Source organism: Centruroides vittatus, unplaced genomic scaffold (genome assembly GCF_030686945.1).
Source record: "Centruroides vittatus isolate TY-2023 unplaced genomic scaffold, ASM3068694v2 contig_5, whole genome shotgun sequence".
NCBI lineage: Eukaryota > Metazoa > Arthropoda > Arachnida > Scorpiones > Buthidae > Centruroides > Centruroides vittatus.
Window position 1 is genome coordinate 2123057 of NW_027122286.1, and position 20241 is coordinate 2143297.

Sequence of the window (20241 nt, forward strand, 5' to 3'; positions counted from 1 at the left end):
AACCTTCCAAATGCGATCAGGCAATAGAATTAATAATATTCCTGCAATCGTGCAATGTTATTTTGTTCCACTCATCCTGTACACATTCTCATAATTGGTGGATGTTTTCAGGCGGAGCTGCATGGTCGGACAAGCGACGTTTAAGAAGGGACCAGATGTGTTCAATCGGGTTGAGATCAGGCGATTGAGGCGCCCACTCAAGCAGGCTAATATTTGATCCCGAAGCCACGACATTGCCCTCCTGGATGTATATTTTGGATCATAATCCTGCTGATAAATGAAAGAGCTCCTATCAATGTGATAATAATCAACAGATTGTAACAAATAATTGTCAAGTATCTCAGTGTAAATAACCCGATTAATTCTATAAGGTATAGAACATAGCATTCCAGGCCCAAAATAGGTAATAAAGTCCCAGACTATAATACTACCACCACCAAATTTTAATGTTATTTGTACTTCTAGCTCAGTTATAGACTTCCTCAATGTAGTCCATGCCCATTTTCGCCCATCTGAACCAACTCTATTAATTTTGGATTCATCTGACCATACAATCCTTGGAAGAGGATTGTATTGTCAGATGGATCCAAAATCTTTGGAAGAGGATTGTAATCCTTTAAGGTTCAGTCTTTATAGCGTTTGGCAAAATCAAGACATTTCTGTTTCTGTAATTTAGTAAGTTTAGGATTCTTGGGCTTTCAAATTGTTACGTTTTAGGCATCTGCGGATAGAGTATAGAGCTGGCAGAAAGAAAACGTTGAGCGCCAAAACAGAAACGTTTGACAACGAGTGGACGTTGCGATAGATCATCACAAATAAAGAGAGAATTGAAACATGGCTTAGGAATAGGGGTACTCACTTCTATTCCTAAGCCATTTTTCAATTTATACACCATAGATATTTTTAAAATATGAAAATTATTTTAATTTTTTGCTACTATGTAAATATTGTAATAATCTTACAGCTGAATTATTTCCTTCTACTTTTACTTTTGCATATCAAATAGTTTTTGCAATTTTCTATAGTACGTACTGTACGTACTTTGAGAGGATTTTGACGCTTACTGTTATGACGCTAGTAATAATTTCTATAAATATTAATATTAAAATAAATAGAATAGCAAAAGCCATTTAAATACATTTTATTTCATTTCAGATAGTAAAAGAATAAAATGCAATTATTTTGTATTCAAGAAGGGCTGACTCGTCAATTCTATAACTTAGGCTATTTCATTGGTAAACATCCATTTATATTTCTCTTTTGTCCAATTACACTAACTGCAATTTTATCATTTGGAATAATGTACATAAATGTGAACAGAGACTTACATTACATTTATACCGCAATAAATGGCAAAGCTGCACAAAACAGAGAATTTACTAAATCACATTTTCCAGTAAACACTTCGTATTATGCTGATGTGCAACGAATTTCAGACCAAACTACCGTCTCAGTCGCACAAATTGTAGCAAAGGATGAAGGGAATTTACTTCGAGAAAATATTATTAATGAAATTATTGTTCTAGATAGCATGATTAAAAATATTACTGTTAAGTGGAACGAAAATAGTGCAAACTATAACGTCCTGTGTGGCAAAAAGTTCTCCAAATGCTTTGAAAGTAATGTCATGAAAATACTTTTAAATTATGATGATTTTATTACACGAAAATATAAAGTAAAATATCCTATTATTTTGGATGAATTTGTATATACCTACGAAGAATATGCATCAAGTATTGGAGGAATGATAATCGACAAAAACGGTTATTTGATCAACTTCAAGGCAGTAAGACTACTTTATTTGTTAGATATCAGCGATAAACGCAAAGAAAATGCAATTAAAAACTGGAAGATTGCTTTTAATGAGCTGCTACAATCTAAACAATTTAATCATATTTCGATAAGCTTCATTAACGATTATGTGGTCGATAAAGAAATACAGAAATTTACTGACAGATTGTTGCTTCGTTTACCGATCGTTTTTATAATCGTTGTTGCTTTCTCACTCGTGACTTGCATGACGAACGATTGGGTGAAAAGTAAACCCTGGTTAGGACCTTCTACCTGCATATCGGCAACATTGGCCATCGTCAGTGGATTCGGAGTAATGGGTTTTGCTGGTGTTACTTACGTAGACTTTAATATTGCACTCTGTTACGTAATTTTAGGTAAGTTTATATAATGTAAAATACTTAAAAGCTTACTTTTTGAACAAAATTATTTAATGTAATACTTTTGTAGGTACGGAAATTGATGACTCCTTCGTACTAATAGCTGCGTGGAGGATAAGTGATTCTAGAAAGAGTGTTTGTAGACGTCTGGGCGAAACGTATTCTGAAACTGGTGTGTCTATCACAATTACATCTCTTACCAATTTCATTTGCTTTAGTATCGGTATAAGTTCGCCCTTTCCTGCATTTCGTTCGTTTTGCATATATGGTTGTACTTGGTTTTTATTCACCTATTTATATCAGATCACATTTTTTGGAGGTTGTTTAGCTTTAAGTGGATATAGAGAGAAGAAAGAACTTCATCCATTCACATTTCAAAAAATGAAAGGTAAATCTTATATTGTAAACTATCTACTTTAGAAAATGAATATAAACATTAATGAACTAAACCAAAATACGAGGGTAATCCCAAAAGTAAGGTCTCCTATTTTTTAAAAAATACAAAGAAACGTTTATTTTCAATAATGTTCATATCATTTTAAAGCTTGAACATTTATCTATTTTTCTACATAATCGCCATTTTGGTCGATTCAATATTTTATGATATAAATTTACCGCTTTCGTATTATGTAATGATTACCTTTTAGAGTCTATTAGTAAATATAAAGATTAGTAAATATAAAGATTAGTAAAAAAGTTTCGTCTGTTAGTTAATCTTTTGAACTTTTTAAAAAATTATTTAACCATTTAATTAAATATTTTACATTATTTATTTACATTATATTGCATACGAGTTATTAATGGAAAATTTACCATATTATTTAACAAATATAGAATACTTAATATTAGATATTTAATACTAGCAGGTAGCCCGGCGTTGCTCGGGCAAAAGTAACGATAGCGAAGATTAAGATTATTACGTTATAGTCACAAAAGAAAAAGAGTAATTTCATCAACAAACTAAGTATTTCTAAAGAAAGGTCAAATTTGAAAATCGAATGTTCTAATATTGTTCGATTTTCACGACGTGTTCTGATTATATCGTTCGATTTTCATCGAATGAAGAAGAAAAGTCGAGAACTAATCTGTTTAAATTTGAAAATCGAATGTGTTCTAACATATTACTCTTTTTCTTTTTTCTTTTTTTTTTTCCAGAGCCCGTAAATCTTGCACGTCGCTTTCTCTTGTTCTCCATTGTTACTTCACACTATCATCGTTACTTAACACTTTGGTATTTAAATTTGGTACCCTAACTGTGTACCAAATTTCAACTTTCAACTTTTAACCGTTTTAGCGAAAATTAAGATTATTACGTTACAGTCAACCTTACCTGTTTTCACAGAATGCAAGAATTGGATCCCCCCTGTTACCAGACTAATTACAGAATTTTTAGATGGGTCTAAAAATATGTTCGATTTCCCGCAAAAACGAAAAAACTGCATCTGCGCTTGCACGTCGCTTTCTCTTAACAATTCCATTGTTACGTAACACTTCCATTGTTGACATATTCCATTGTTACTTAACACTTCCATTGTTGATGGAAGTGTTAAGCCTTAATCCTGTCCCTCTCCCCCTTGTGGAGGAATTTCGAAAAATCCGTTCTTAGTGTGCGTTCTCGTGAGGTATCCTAACTGCGTACCAAATTTCAACTTTCAACTCCTAACCGTTTGGGCTCTGCGCTGATTATTATTATTATGTTGGGTTAAGTGAGATATACTCGGTTAACACCGGTGGCTGTGTACTATGCCGGACCAAAGTCAAGGCATAGTAACCAAAACAGAAATTAAAGAAGTGTATCAGTGTGTGTGTCTGAATTCAGGAATTTTCTCACAATATGACATGTATTCAATATAGTGGCCTTCTGTAGTGTGATGTATGTGTTTCTATTCAATTGTAATGTGCCCAGGCTTTTGTGTAGTGTGTGTGGTATGACACCTGTAGAGAAGAACAACAGGTACAATAAGCATCCTATCCATCCTCCACAGATGCCTTATTTCCTGGGCTATTTCTGTGTACTTGCTAATTTTTTCAGTGCATGCGTTTTGTATATTGTGAGTGTTTGGAATGGATATGTCTATAATGTATGTGATTTTATTGTGTTTGTCAATGAGTGTGATGTCTGGTCTGTCGTGGTAAATTGTTTTATCTGTGATTATGGCTCTGTCGTAGTACATTTTGTGCGTGTTGTTTTCCAATACTGTCTGTGGAATGTATTTGTAGTATGGTTTGTGGATGTCTACTAATTTGTGTTTCTTTGCAAGCTTTTGGTGTATTATATTTGCTACTTGATTATGTCTGTGTAGATAATCTGTCTGTGCCAAGAGCTTGCAACCAGAGGTGATGTGTTGTATAGTTTCTGGCACGATGTGACATTTTCTGCATGTGTCATTTGTGAGTGTTGTATCTTTGAGTATGTGTTTTCTGTAGTTTTTAGTATTTATGACCTGATCCTGTATGTCGATCATGAATCCTTCCGTCTCCCCAAAGAGGCATCCCCGTGCTAACCAGCTGTTTGACGCAGTTTTGTCAACAAAATCCTGGGCCAGATCATAAGGATGCCTGCCATGGAGTGCCTTTCGAGCCCACGATTGCTTAATTTATTATTATTATTATTATTATTATTTTCAACTCGTCTCGATTATATATATAGATACATGGAATAAGACTTTAATTTCATCCTCATTCTTCAAATTAACAGCAAGAATACCTGTCTTCGTGTAGTTCAATACATATTTTATCAAAATGATCATAGTTGGCAGGTAATTTGAAATGTTCAAAATGTATATCTTTGCAATATGATTAGACATAGGCCAATTAGACATCTAAATACATTCTAGGAATACAAAACTAAAACCAACCAGAAAAACTGATTTTCAAAAATAATACTTCTAATATTGTATTTTGTTTAATTCCGTATTGCAAGATTGCAAGAAACTCGTGCAGATTTTTACAGCTATTTTGTTGTCACATTTAATAAAGTGTATACATATTATGAATAATAAGTGCAGTATTTAATTTCATCTTGTATTTTCACTTATTTCCTGTGCTGAAGTCTTAACAGAATCCTCATAATTCAAATTTTTACGTCTGGCGGTGGCATACACAGAGGAAACTTTGTTGCGTTTTGCATGTTGAGGCGTAGAAGTAGCCTCCAAATAAAGGTCATCACCGCCGAGAAATTGTTATTTCCTCATGGTGTACGAAGAGACAACAAAAGAGGACACTTTTACAATTCGTCCAATGAAAATTTTATTTTTTCAAAGTTTAATGATTACAAATATTGTAATTATTTCAAATAATTACAATATTTGAATTAGAAATAAGTTTATAGGTTTAGCAATATTATAGGTTTAGAAAATATTCGATTTCTAAACCTATAATATAACATTTTATTAACGATTTATATCTTTCTAAATGAAAATAAATACTGTAGAAATATATATTAAAATATCAATTATATATCCTCTTAAAAATGCTATTTTATTGCATATGGCGTCACCAGAATATATTTTTGGATCGGTTCCTAAATTGCATAAATTTACAAACTAACGAAACCTTGTATAACAATCCATCGATACTGTATAACAATTAATAAAAACGAAGATAATAAGTAACTTATACTTTTAAAACTTTACAAGAAACAAGAAACGCTAAAATAAATTGTCTTTACACTTTGTTATATTCCTAAAATATAAAAAAAGATAATCTTATGGCGGAGTCGACCTTTACTTTGATCAACCGTCTCAATATGCAAAACGTTAAAAAATATATTAATATATAAGTATTTTTGTGAGGTTGCGACTAGAGGGAGAAATCAGTTAATCCCGCGTCAGGAAGGATCTAGGATCTGTTCGCATATAACTGGTGGGGTTGGAGATAGAGATGACACGTGTTCTTACAAAAACCGTTTATTGTAGTAGATAATTGGCTTACATGTATGTTGACAAGAAGTTCGTCGTCTGAGGTCAATCGTCGAAGTCCGTAGTTGATAGAGTCCCGTCTTTTTTAGAAGAGTTGGAGCTAGTCGTAATACGTTGGTGAAAGTTACAAAGATGTTTCGTCGACGGCCCCAAAGCAGAGATGGTGATGGTGAAGTGGCTAGTCAAGTTGAGCGCTCGTCGAAGTCAGAAGCGACACAGATTATTCGCCCGATGAGACTGGCGAAAAACTGCGCTTCGACCTTGAAATTCGGGGTTTTCATAGTTTTTCTCCCCAATTCTCACCTTTTGATTGGTTCCAGTTCCCTTGTCTCGCTTTCCTATTGGTCTCTCCCCTGTCTCCAGGTGAAAACTGAGAGCCGTTCGGGTCACGAGAGAGGTCCGTTTCGGATGGTCTATCCGACACAGTTCCTCGACTCTGACCGGGAGATGTTGATGGAACTTAGAAACCTGTGCTCGTAACTTAGTCCGTTATTTCCTTTCTTATGACATTTTAGAATTTTAACGATCTGGCGCGATGTCTCTTTGACCGTCAAACCTTCTGCTTTTCATGATTTCCTAACCTATATCGTTTGTATCAGAGTTCCATTTCTCGGTTTGACATCGACAGATAGTTTAACACGTATAAGAATCATCCCGGGACCCGCTGTTTACCTTTACGTCGCCTTGTTTCAATAACTTCTTTCTCTCTCTCACGTATATATCTTTCTCTTTCGTTATATTTTAAACATTGAAAATTTCACAATTAACACGATTCCAGACCTCGTCTGGAACCTCACATTTTTTTATAATTTAATAATATTTATATAATATTATTGTATAAGTACAGGTAGGCCTCCTACAACGCGGTAGATACGTTCCTTGAAAATACCGCGTTGTGGAAAATCGCGTTATAGGCGACACCAACTTAATACAAAAACTGGGATTCAGTTCTAAGAAGAGAAAAACTGCCTTTTATGGTGTAACATTTTCATCATTTTTTAAATTTATGTACATAAAAAGCTTAAATAAAATTCAACATCATATAAAAACGAAAAAGATTATGATTTCAAGTCAAAATCAAAAAGAAACATAATGTTATGCTCAAATTCAGTCCTCATCGTCATTTATTATAGTTGTTCGAGAATATTTGACTGGCCTTATTTCAAGATCTGAGCTTGTTCCATCAAGTTCCACTGCACTTATGTGATCCGTTGCGATTTTTCTATTATGTGAAAGATAATTCGTTTCTAAATACCCAAAACCGCGTTGTAAGAAAATTTCCGCATTTTTCCAACCGCGTTGGAGCGAAAACGCGTTGTAAAGGTACCGCGTTGTAGGAGGCCTACCTGTATTTAAATATTACTTAAAAAGCAATATTTCTTTATATTTTTCAGATTCAATGGAATATCAATCTGAAACTCCAGATATTTATGACACTCCAGATAAGAATTTCTTAATGGAGAAATTCGAAGTAATCAGTTTTTTTCTATCTTTAAAATCGAGTAAATTTCTGATATTGATGTTATTTGTCGTGAATATAAGTCTCGGAGTTTACTGCTTACGATATATGAAAACTGGAAACGATTTTTCTGACATATTCAGCACAAATTCGATGTCTGCAATATACAACAATATAAGTTACACATATTTTTCAAATTATTCTTATCCGCTTTTTATAATAATTGATAAACCGATAAATTATGCCGACGACAACGTATATCACGATATAGAACAATTTATTGAGAAAGTTTCATCTCGTCCTCATGTTGGAAGCACGGATTATCTTATATCTTGGTATAAATATTTTAAAATACTTCAAAAACGACAATTAATTAGTTGGTTCATAAAAAGTTACAATATGAGTAAAATGGAAGACTTTATAGAAGTATTGCGCTTCGTATTCTTTAAACTACCTCAATCGACAGAAGCTCACAGCGATGTGGTTTACAACGATAATTATACAGAAATCATCGCTACTCGTTTTATATTACCCACTGCCGATATAAAAGGACAAATGGACGAAACAGAATTAATGATAGATTTATATAAACTTGCTGAAGAATCACATCTTCCAGTAAGATTTGATAATTTCATGTTTCCTCTTCTTGAGCAGTCAACACTTATAAAGGGAATAACGTTACAATCGACTGTTATTACTTCTGCTATAATTTGTGTAATTTTTTTTGGTTTTGTGCCAAATATTTGTTGCGCTTTATGCACAGCTCTAATTGTGCTTTGCATCATTTGCGAAACTGTTGGATTTGCTAGTTTTCTAGGTATTAAAATCGATATCGTCTTGCTCGGTTGTCTGATTATATGCATTGGTTTCTCCATAAATTATCCGACTCATATTTCTTTCTCATTTTTCATGGCAAAAGACACAAGTCCAAATAAGCGTCTTAAGAAATGTCTTTACGACGTAGGCCTGCCAGTCTTTCAGGGATCCTTTACCACGATTTTAGGCGTTTGTATCTTACCATTCGAGCCGTATTACTGTCCTGGAGCATTTTTTAAAATAATCGTAATTATTGCTTTAGAGACTGCTTTTCACTCGTTGTGTGTAATTCCTGTCATTTTGAGTTTGTTAGGAAAATTTGACAAATCGCTGTCGGTAAAAGTTAATGCAGAATTTGATAATGAATTTGACTCAATATTACAATTAACAAAAGCATAAATTTCGTAAATCTCTATATTTGAAAATAGAAATAACTGATTTTATCATGTTAATTCTAAAACATCATTTTAATACGATCGGAGAAAAATGAATATTCATATAAGGCTAAACATGTACGATCATACAAATTAGCAGAAAATTAGATGATTTTTCTGTGCTGTATTGAAAAATTCATTAAAAGTGAAATGTCGCAAATGAATCTTCAAATTATTGTTCAAGTTTGTTTACACAATTTCATGTCATTGGCCATTTTTATTTCTTAACTGTTAAATTTTTGTCTTATAAACAGTAAATATCAATTGATTTTAACATCTGAATCTCTAAATGACTTTTTAAATCTATTTATTGTTTTTATTTGTAAGGTAAGAAATGATCAGTATAATGATCAGTTTTGGCTGGTAAATACATTTAATATTATTACTTGTATGTAGAGATAATTAAGAATCTCAGAAATTTATTCTGATATTACATAATGATTTTTTATAATAAAATAATGTGGATAAAATTGATATTACTTGAATTCGCTATTTTTGAGAATAAACGATTGCTATTTTATGTACGATTCTATTGACAATTTCTAACAGAATGCCAACGACACTTTTAATACTTTTTTCTTAAATAATAATAAAAGGAAGAATATTTCTATTAATATATTATATTTTTTAATATAAGATGTGAGTCAGATATGAAAATTTTAGGCAGGAGGACCCTAATGACTACACGAACTTCCGTTTTGGACCGGAAGTCACGTTATTTCAATTCAAAAATTTTCTCCTGAATACATCCTGGAGTTAGATACATGGCCCATACAACTTCATTGTTAACAGGAAAAGTTTGTTGTACAGGGGCAAGATACTACTAAACCTGTGCATTGTGACGATGTCACAATATATAATTCTCGTTTTTGTATATATATATTTAGTCAGTGACTTTTTCACTTGGCGCGAATCAAATTTAAAAATCATAAAAACATTTTATTAAGAGCATTTCTCGATAAAATGCTTTTATGGTTTTTAAATTTTTAATATTAATGAAAGGCTTATACAAAAGACACAGAGCCAGATTTGAGGCGATTGGAGCGATATTCGCCAATCGGGCCCCGTAGCACATCAAAATTTATATACAGTAAAACCTGTCTATGGCAACCACCCACGGTTCCTTCAAAAAGTGGTCTTTTAGACAGGTGGTCGTCCAATACAGGTGGTGCGCTGTAATACCGTATTTCCGCACGTATTTTGCTTAGTAGATATGGCTAAAAGCTATATCTACTAAGCAAAACTCGAGGTGAGCAAAAATAAGCGAATTTTTTAACGATAGAGCTATATTGATATTCTTATCTGATAACTCGATTAACAGAAATCGTCGTGATTTTATGACAGATTTAATACCAGTATTTTAAAGATTAATACAGTATTCGCGTTTTCTCGATTATAATGCACACTTTCTTTTTTTTCCGACTTAATTAATTCAACTTGGTTCTTTTCGTTCGCTCCTCAGTTACGTGTATCACGTCATTAATATACAAGCGCGTGGTATCTCTTCACCACTTTGGTTTTGGTTTTCGTTAGTTTAATCTTATTTTAACTAAAAATACTGTATTATTTAATATTTTCTTAAGCACAATAAAAAATCATCAGTTAATAAAACGATTTATTTCTTCTTCTCATAATACGATTTCATTACATCAATGACAATTGCGGAATTGAAAAAGGAACGTTGCCTGTAAAACTGATTTTTGCATTAACCCTGAGTTTATTGTTTTTTGAATATTTTGCGTGCGAAAATTACTTGGATATTATTTTTCTAAAAATATCGCGGAAATAAGGTAGGTTGATACAGAACCTATTTCTCGCACATGTACTGTATATGAGCTTCGAAAAAAAAATAAATTTTATCAAACGATGAGATCAGCCGATTAATTGTATCGTGTACAATATTTTATATCCCTAAGGAAAAATACTGTAGGTCAGCGTTTCTCAACCTGGGGGTCGCGGTGATATTAAAGGGGGTCGCGAAACAATAATAAAATCATTTTATGAGAAAAAATCATTTATTATAAACTTATAAAAATTTTACTTACAATAAGTATACATGTAAAGAAAAGAAATTAATGTGATGGTTGCATTTGTTTTTCATTTAAAATTTTCTCCATACGTCGATCTACGTTAGAAATACACAAAAGCAAATTGTTTTCTTAATTGGTTATTATTTCTTTGAGTGGAGGTCGCGAAATATTAATTTTATTTATATTTACTATTTGAGGGGTCGCGGAGCTAAGAAGGTTGAGAATCGCTGCTGTAGGTCTGCGGTAAAATAAATTGCGTTTTCCCAGTTAAACTTCGCTGCTAATTGCCGTTACGATAAACCATTTTCACTTTCTCTGATAACTTTTACACGACTGCACTTCGCATTTCTTTCGTTTTTTCGGACAATTTCGAACAAACAAATGAATTTCCTTTGTTGCTAGACTAATTTATTAACACCTGCACTTAATTTCAAGGATGAGAGAAGTGTCCGAGGTAGGTTCGAACAAGAGTTTAGATCAGATACATTCGCGGAAGTGGTCGCTTATTACAGTTGTTGTATATTGTTCCGGACCAAAAATCGATGCCCGCGGTTGCATTACACAGGTGGTCGTTTAATACGGGTAACTTATACGAAGACTCTATGCATAAACTATTCTGTGCCAGAAATGTTTGCCTGTTTTGACAGGTGCCCGTCGAATGCAGGTGGTCGCCTAAGCAGTTTTTACTGTATTTAAAAATAGTACGTTACAAAAATAAATATCTAGGTATTATATATTATTATTAAAAATATAACAACATATTTCAATATGTAATTTAACTGTTAATTAATTTTGTTATTTAAAGTTTGAGAGGCCCCGCAAAAAAATTCAATCGGACCTCGCACCTATTGGATCCGGCGCTGCATGCCCACCAGTGGCCAAGTGGATAAAACCACTAAAACAGTGTTCAGTGGTTTTATCCATTGAACTAGTGGATCAGTTGGTCGTGCGTTTGCGCCTCGCCAATGGACTGGCCACGTGGAGTTTTCCGGGTTTTCTTCGTTTGTAACACATAAATTTCCCATAAAAGTCCTCCCGGGAGGCATCTCCCCGAACAGATCTTCCACATGTCGCGTTGCCGTAACCAGATAAGCCAGACTTATCCAAAAGGCTCCATATTTAAATTTTCCGCCCGATGCCAAATACTCTAGACACGCTCTGCTCTGCAGTTTTTTTTTTTTTATTGTAAATCATTATTTATGCATTAGTTATTGTTTTATTTGTCTTTATTTATCGTCATTAAGATTTTCGATGAGAAAAATTAAGAGTTAGAAACAGAAGTCGTTTATTAAATTTAATTTTTTAAACTGATATATAGAACTACCAATTAACTACGGTATCTATCGACAGATATCAGTTATCGACCAAAAAATAAAGTATCGATAACAGGACTATCGATAGTTATGCTGTCGATATCCGTCCCTACAGCATCACGTTTCATTGATGGAAAAAAATTTAAGACTCTTTAACAAGCGTTGTATAAAAGATATTCTGGAAATATTGCGTGGCAGTATTAATTTCTGTTAGTTGTTGTCTGTGGGCAATAATTATACAATTCGCATTTTCGTAAAACAAGGCACATTTTGGATTAAACGATTGGCGTTTGAAATTGTAGTAGAAAGCTGTAAAATACGAATTCATAAGTATAATACCGTATTTCCCGATTTAATCCTTATTGTCATAGAATTTTTTAAATAAAAATTTTCTTAAGTGACCAATAACTGTACGATTTATCCTCCTAAATAATAATGAAATGATAGTATAAATGTTCTATAATATACTTTGATATTAATGTTTGAAGAAATAATCTCTTTAAAAATTAATTTTACTATATTCGCATATAATAAAACTCTTCTCATGTAACAGTCATTATAAATCTTGAATAAATACGAATATAAACAATCAAAATAGCAGCGATATTTATTCATTTATCATAATATGACTTACACACTAGTATCTTTGAAAATAAACAGTATAAATACAAGGGAGGGGTTTCTTTCAGAGAACACAACTCAGTTAAACAGAACAATATAATAAGGGAACAGTGATCGCTTTCTTCTGCACTGTTTTTATAAAACTTACAATGTGCTGATCCTTGGGTATTTACTTATTTTCAAAATTACATTAGAAAAAGTTTATATTAGTATGTATAAAAAAAAAAAAATATTGTTATGCTATACTGTTTATTATTTGAAAGATTTTAAACATATTACTATAAAAATCTTTTCAAGCTTTAGAAGACTTACATAACAACATTCCATACCCGGGAAATTGTTGACCCTCGAATGGCAACGATTGTCCCCTAACTATCAACAAACCGTTATTCCTTCGGAGCAGGTAGATCATCTTGCACGATGGTTTATAGTTAGCGTCCGAACTAGTCGTTTATTTAATATCCCGGGAACACCTCTGGCCCTAATAGTGATTCGTTTTCGATCACGTGACAAGTTTTCCCATCAAAAACTTATAAAAGACGCTTCCTTCCCCCCCTATGGGGCTCCTTCGTCTCGCTTTTACGACGTGCACTACGCCATCCGCCGGACTCTCAAAACGTTTCTAAGTTCTTTAAGTGCCACTGCCCTGCCTACGGAAAAACAAGCTCTACGTGCCATCGGCCCATTACCGGATTCTCCATCAGCCAAACTTTATCGTCACTTCTGATTCCGTCTATTACGGACTTGTTAAGAGGTATGAAAAATAATTGTAAACTCTCTCTCTCCGGCCCCTTTTGTATACGAGGGTAGAAGTGTACTTTAGTTCGTTTAGCTTTCATTAAATTTTGTTTTTGTTATAAAATGGTGTCTTTCTTGACTGTCGGCTTCGCCTTATCGTCGGCCCCATCCTTCCTCCTCCTCCACTCGCGTAACGCGTAACGCGCCGTCGACGTAACAGCCATCCTTGACAAGTGAGTCACGGGAAAAAGAGGTACGACTCCCTCTTACCTCCCCGAGATCTCACACATTGGTGACAATCGAAGGGGTGGCGTCCTTTTAGGCACCCCCGATTTCACATATTGGTTTGCAGGAGTGGGGTCTCGACTTTTTCGAAAAATCGATAAGGCGAAAAACAGCCACAGTCGGGAGAGAGGTCGAATTGAGTTGAATTAGGAATTATAGGAGTAGGGTCGTACTAGAATCTCCGACCTAGTTGTAAGAACTAACGAAATAAACATAATGGAAGACGATCCCCGCGATGCGGCTGGGCCTGCCCACCCAAATCCTAATCCGGCACCGAATCCCCTTACATTGGGAGGTTTAGGCGGAATAATACCCCTATTACCCGTATTCTCGGGAGAAGCAGGAGGCCCTCGGGTAACGGACTTTTTTGATTCGTTAGCCGATGTTACTAAGGTAGCGGCATGGTCCAAGGCCCAGATGCTGGCAGTGGCAAAATTAAAACTTACGGGTATCGCGAGAGAATTCGTCCGAAAGGACCGAAGAATAAAAGAAGTGGATGACTTCGACGAATTCAAGCGATTGATGATAGCGCGTTTTGAACGGGAGCCATTTTCCTTTCGATTATCTAAATTTTATGCGTGCGTGCAGAAAAGGGACGAGGACGTACAGACTTATGCTGCTAGACTCCAAGCACTGGCGATGGAGATAGAAATTACGCCGGAGCCTGGCGCGACTGCCGCCGAGACCGCGATTATTGAACGAGTTCAGAGGAAGGAGTTAGATGAAAGGCTTAAAGCGCAATTTTTGAACGGAATAGACATAAGAATCCGGCAGCGCGTAATGAGCCGTGAGGCTGAGACATTCGATGAGGCTCTAAAAGCCGCGATCAGTGAGGAAACAATCGAAAGTCTCACCGCGCATCCAAGAGGAATCATGCGAACAGTAAGGGAAAGCGATAAAACCTCATCTCAGGAGGAGTTAGCGCAACTAACGTCAGCGATGGAGGACTTAAAGGCTAGAATGGACGGACTAATCCGAAACTCTCCTCGATTCGGCCCTAGAGATCCTATATCTCGCCGGAATCATCGAGGAGGCTATACTCCTAACTCCTACAATAACAATCCCAATAATAATCCGCATTTTAGGCGTAACGCGAATCGGTCGAACTCCCCTAATCGCCGAGGTGACCGCCCTTTCGGTCAGTCAAAATGGAATCTCAATCAAACCCAGAACCAACGCTCGCCCGCTTGCCGAAACGGCAATCCCAGCGACCGCTTTGTGCGAAACGATTCACCCAGGCGACGTGAACCCGAAGGGGAGAGAAATAGGGTCAGATTTCGATCGCAGCCTACTGAAGAAAATCGAGGCAAATGGAAGGGCAATGTACGTAGTGTAGAAGGACGACGACCTCGATCTAACTCTAGCAAAGCTTCTAGGACCCCTCCTTTTTCCTCTCGAGAGATCCGAGGCTCAAACTTTGACTTAGAATGTCCGCCTTATAGGACTCCTTCGAAGCGGAATCGAAGAACCTCCTCAGTACGAATCACTAATTATACTTCAGCACCTAGCGAAGCTACATTTGACTGTTACATAGGTGGCAATCCCGCTATAGTGCAGATAGATACTGGTGCGAAGGTCTCACTTTTATCAAAGGTTTTCGCTAACTCTATGAAAGAAAGAGTACATATAGATCATAACAAAGAAACAGACCTTAGAAGCGCTACGGGACATGTCATTCAGACCTACGGTATTATTAGTCCTACTTTCCAGATAGGAAATCTGCGCTTCCCCTTTGCCTGTTGCCTAGTTGATCACGATGTCACCTCTCCTTGTGACGGCATCATAGGCCGGGATATGATAACCGACAAGGGATTCTGTATTGATTTAAAGGGCCGAGAATTAACTATCCCTCCGCAAACAGTGATACCTATTCAAACCTCAGGGAATAAAAAGAGGGGCGGCTCCAGACCGTCACGGGCCGCAAGATCGGCCCAGCGCCCCCCACATCACTAATTAGCTCTCTATATTCCTCTCCGCCACCTTTTTGCATTATACCTATATTGTAGTCTCATCACTTAATGTATCATAATACTTGTAATCGTGTAACCATGTATGGCATATATACGCCCAATATATATATAATTTATATTCTCATAAATAGGTGTACTCTCTTAATAAAATAGTGTTTTTTATATTATGCCAGAATGCGTGTCCATTTTTTTTTCGTTCGACGCGACCTCCGCGACTAGATAATCGACCTATCTCCGTAAACCCCTCTTTTAGCGCTCGATTTTTCCCGTTTCGACCTAACGGAACCTCATCATTTGAAAGTTATCATTATTTATTTAATAAGGAAAGCTACTTCCTTATAAAAGCCACGGGGATCAATTATTACTAACACCCTTTCCCTGTTACAGGGGAAGAAATACAACCCCCAGAAGGTGGATATAAAACGCACCTCAGCAACAAATTCAACATGCTTCTCCTCCATGCTTATTTCCTTCTTCAAAGTTTCCGTCTCACGACGATGATCTTGTATTCAGAACAACAGGAATTCACCAAAGGAGTTGTCTTCCTACATCGAGGGAATTTCTTAATGACCGCCAGTCACTGGACGTTGGTCACCGAACTCTCCTTCGAACATTTAGAGCGCCAAATTCAATTCATCTCCCAATCTCTGGAGTATTTAGACACGAAGCTTCAATCCCAAGAACATGTTCCTACCAAAGGCTTCGAGTTGCTGCGAGCTTCATTTCTTAACCACCATAAAGAATATCAAGAGCTCGCCACTTTAATCACATTGCCTTTCATCCCAAAAACCAAGCGAGGTTTAATAGACGGCGGAGGAAAAATTCTAAAATTCCTCTTCGGAACAGCTACCTCCGAGGATATTACAACCTTAAATGCCGAAATCTCTAACATCAATGAACAAAACGAGAGAATTATTCATTTACTGCGCTCACAAGCCACCTTGTTGAATGATACTCTAAATATCAGCAAAAATAATCGACACCAAATCTACGTGTTATTCAAACGGCAAGAATCATTTAAAGAGCTATTAAATCGCTATAGTTACGAACTTGCGTTTGAAATAATTAGTCGGATACTCGAATTCTCTATTCAAGAATTCCATCTCCAACTAGTAGCCTTACGAGAGGCAATTGATATACTAGAAAAGGGTCAGCTAAGCACCTATTTCGTATCAAGAGAAATCATGTTACGTACCCTCCGAGACATTCAACTCCAGCTTCCGGAAGGTTACACTAGATCCGCGCATTCTTTTATTCAGCAGTGCGCTGAGCAGTTGCTACCGGAAGTGACGTTTTTGCTGCTGACGGTCGAAAACACTTTTGCTGGAGAGAAAGCTATCTCAAAATGGCCGATGTAAACGATGATTCTCTTACTGCTATATTTACGTGCGTTTGTTCAGTATTATTAGAAGAAAAGCCATTAAGTTCGATGTTTTTTATAAGAAAACGTAGAAATGATGATTTATTTGTGTCATTGGCGTTGACTGATTCTATTAACACTTTATGTATTTTTAAATGATTTAATGATGATAAGTCTACTTCAGAAGGCAAAATTTTATTCTCTCTCAAATATTGCAGTAAATTGCTAGAATCTGTAAATAAAAATTAGAAACAGTATTTCATAAACCAACTTTTAACGGTAGGTTTGACTTCATAAACAAAGACAATAATAATAGATTCTTATATTTCGTTTTGTTATTATACATTTCACATTTATTAAAAAGATACTTGAAGCAAAGGAGTTAAAAATCTGCTCATTTAATGTAGCAAAAAAACTGTTTATCGTTTGGTAATCGAAAAAGATACTTCTTCACGGAGGCGTCCATCTTGTAAGCAGTATTTTTAGCGTGGTCGAGAGGTGCTGCCAGTGCGCTGAAAGCGTAGCTTAAGCGCGCTGGCAGTAGGCTTAATAATTGAACACATGCGCTAAAAGCGCTGCAAGCGCGCTGAATACCGGAAGGTTACGCTATGGTCGAACCTATAAGACCTGACACGCTATTTAAATACTACCAGTGGATTACCACCCTGGCTGTAGCAGTACCGGGTAAGTTGAGAATCTTTGCTAAGATTCCATTGATCACCCCTAGTGGATACTTCGATATGTACGAAATTATCAAATTTCCTACATATATACCTGATCTAAATACATTCGTACAAATCCAGACTAATTACCCTATAGTCGCCTTATCCATGGACAGACAGTCCTATATGTTATTACAACACTACGAATTAATAATTTGCAAAATGGATCACTTTCCTATTTGTTCCGTAGACGGACCTATTCGACGTTTCCCTCAACAAAGTTGTGAATATGCACTATTTAGTGGCAACGAAGTCACGGTCAAAGCCCTTTGTACCCGCCAAATCGTTCCACACTTTCCGCCAATTTTTAAGAGGATTGATCAACTAGGATCATGGATTTATTCTATTCCAAATCCTCTCACCCTAACTATTAGATGTCCCACTCGACATCAACAATCTCCATTTTCATCCACTACTCATAAATTAAACAAAACGGGAATACTCCGTCTCCCAAACGCATGCACCGGCTATGTACCTGGATTCGTCCTTACTTCGCCGTTCCGCATGCAGACCACCATACAATTGGAGATAGCACAACAATTAATAGTGCCACAGCTGGAACAAATCGTCAACAAATCCGAGATCCTGTTGCTGCAAAAACGCCTTAAGGATCCTGACCTCCCGAAATTCACATCGGACTACGATATTCGATTAGCAGACCGTTCTTTGAACAACGTCCAATACGACCTAAATCACCTGTTACGGGAGCCAACAAAATCATCTCCCATAACTTACCCATCTTTAATAATAACCATTATTGCTGGTTGTCTTGGCGTTATCCTCACGGGACTTTGTTTATGTTATAGTTATCGCAATTACTCACGATGCAAGAAGTACTCAAGATGCAAGAAGACCCGTGCGACTAGTCACCAACCTCCACCGGAAGAGGAACACGAAGAAACCGCCTTCAACGGAGACGGAAGTCCGCCTTCACCTAGTGCACAACCGGGCACTTCTCACGAAGAAAACCCCCGAGGCAACCCGACTCCACGAAAACAAAAATCTATTGTTCAATCCTATTAACAAGGTCATCCCCACACCGCCATTTTCCCTTTTATTCCTCATTTTAACGTACCAACGTTTATACCTATATTCATAGATTTGTCGCGAACGATTCTAATATTTAGTTCGTATCCTAGAATTGTAGATTAACTTTCTTTAACGGGATTTTTTTTTTCTCATACTAACCTAGATATATATTGAATCTTATGTTAACGAGAGAGAGAGTAAAATAACCTTTTTATGTAACCTTGCATACCTCTATCCGGAATTCAAGGATTCATAACTCAAAAAAATGACTTATTATTAACATTTATTTTAAATCCAAGAACAGTGTCTTCATCACCTTTACCGAAGATGGCTGACTCACGCAACTTTACACCCGATTCACCAAATTAAGAACTATCCACCCGAATTTAATTTATCCACGTGGACGGACAACTCTATCAACTTACCTACGATTCTTGCCCATCCAGAACAATTTATATCCAAGCATCCAAGATTGTGATAGTGTACTACACACCACCCAATTCCAGCGAACAAAGAAATTCCACCAAACAGTCTCAACTCATGTGAACTTTGAACTGCAGTCTCGACCCTAGGTCAACGATGACGTCATCCACCCACCCAACCACTTCCAAGAACTCCAGACGCTCGCCTCTCCTAACCTCGAGTAATAAATATTGTCACGCGTCTAAAACGCGTCGGGATATATATTTTGTAAACAACTTTGATATTATGTATTATCGCAATGATGTCACCTATTAACCTAATCCTTTCCGAGAGAGAGTAATATATCAATCTAAATTGTAAACATACCTCTAACCCCCTGCTTATGAATCAAATCTTTTAAAATCACACTAACTAAGTGATGATTTTAAAGAAAGCATGGAGTGAATGTGAAATCTGGAAGTTAAAAACCTAGAAATTTCTGAATTTGTTCACTCCAGTTATAAACGACTTAATCAACAACATTCCATACCCGGGAAATTGTTGACCCTCGAATGGCAACGATTGTCCCCTAACTATCAACAAACCGTTATTCCTTCGGAGCAGGTAGATCATCTTGCACGATGGTTTATAGTTAGCGTCCGAACTAGTCGTTTATTTAATATCCCGGGAACACCTCTGGCCCTAATAGTGATTCGTTTTCGATCACGTGACAAGTTTTCCCATCAAAAACTTATAAAAGACGCTTCCTTCCCCCCCTATGGGGCTCCTTCGTCTCGCTTTTACGACGTGCACTACGCCATCCGCCGGACTCTCAAAAAGTTTCTAAGTTCTTTAAGTGCCACTGCCCTGCCTACGGAAAAACAAGCTCTACGTGCCATCGGCCCATTACCGGATTCTCCATCAGCCAAACTTTATCGTCACTTCTGATTCCGTCTATTACGGACTTGTTA

At 36.2% G+C, this 20241-nt stretch overlaps 1 protein-coding gene across 1 annotated transcript; it reads left to right on the forward strand.

Annotated features, from left to right (window-relative positions):
* Positions 1-1172: 1172 nt before the first annotated feature.
* Positions 1173-8765, forward strand: LOC136978157 (patched domain-containing protein 3-like). The gene is made up of 3 exons (XM_067273810.1): positions 1173-2168; positions 2242-2559; positions 7486-8765. The coding sequence occupies exons 1-3, from the start codon at positions 1301-1303 to the stop codon at positions 8763-8765; spliced, it is 2466 nt and encodes an 821-aa protein (XP_067129911.1). The 5' UTR covers positions 1173-1300.
* Positions 8766-20241: the final 11476 nt, after the last annotated feature.

Bases quoted from the DNA above. Each gene is read 5' to 3' on its own strand.
- LOC136978157 (XM_067273810.1), top strand. From the start codon at position 1,301: ATGTACATAAATGTGAACAGAGACTTACATTACATTTATACCGCAATA. The intron at 2,169-2,241 runs GTAAGTTTATAT...ATACTTTTGTAG, and splicing joins ACTCTGTTACGTAATTTTAG to GTACGGAAATTGATGACTCC. The intron at 2,560-7,485 runs GTAAATCTTATA...TATATTTTTCAG, and splicing joins CACATTTCAAAAAATGAAAG to ATTCAATGGAATATCAATCT.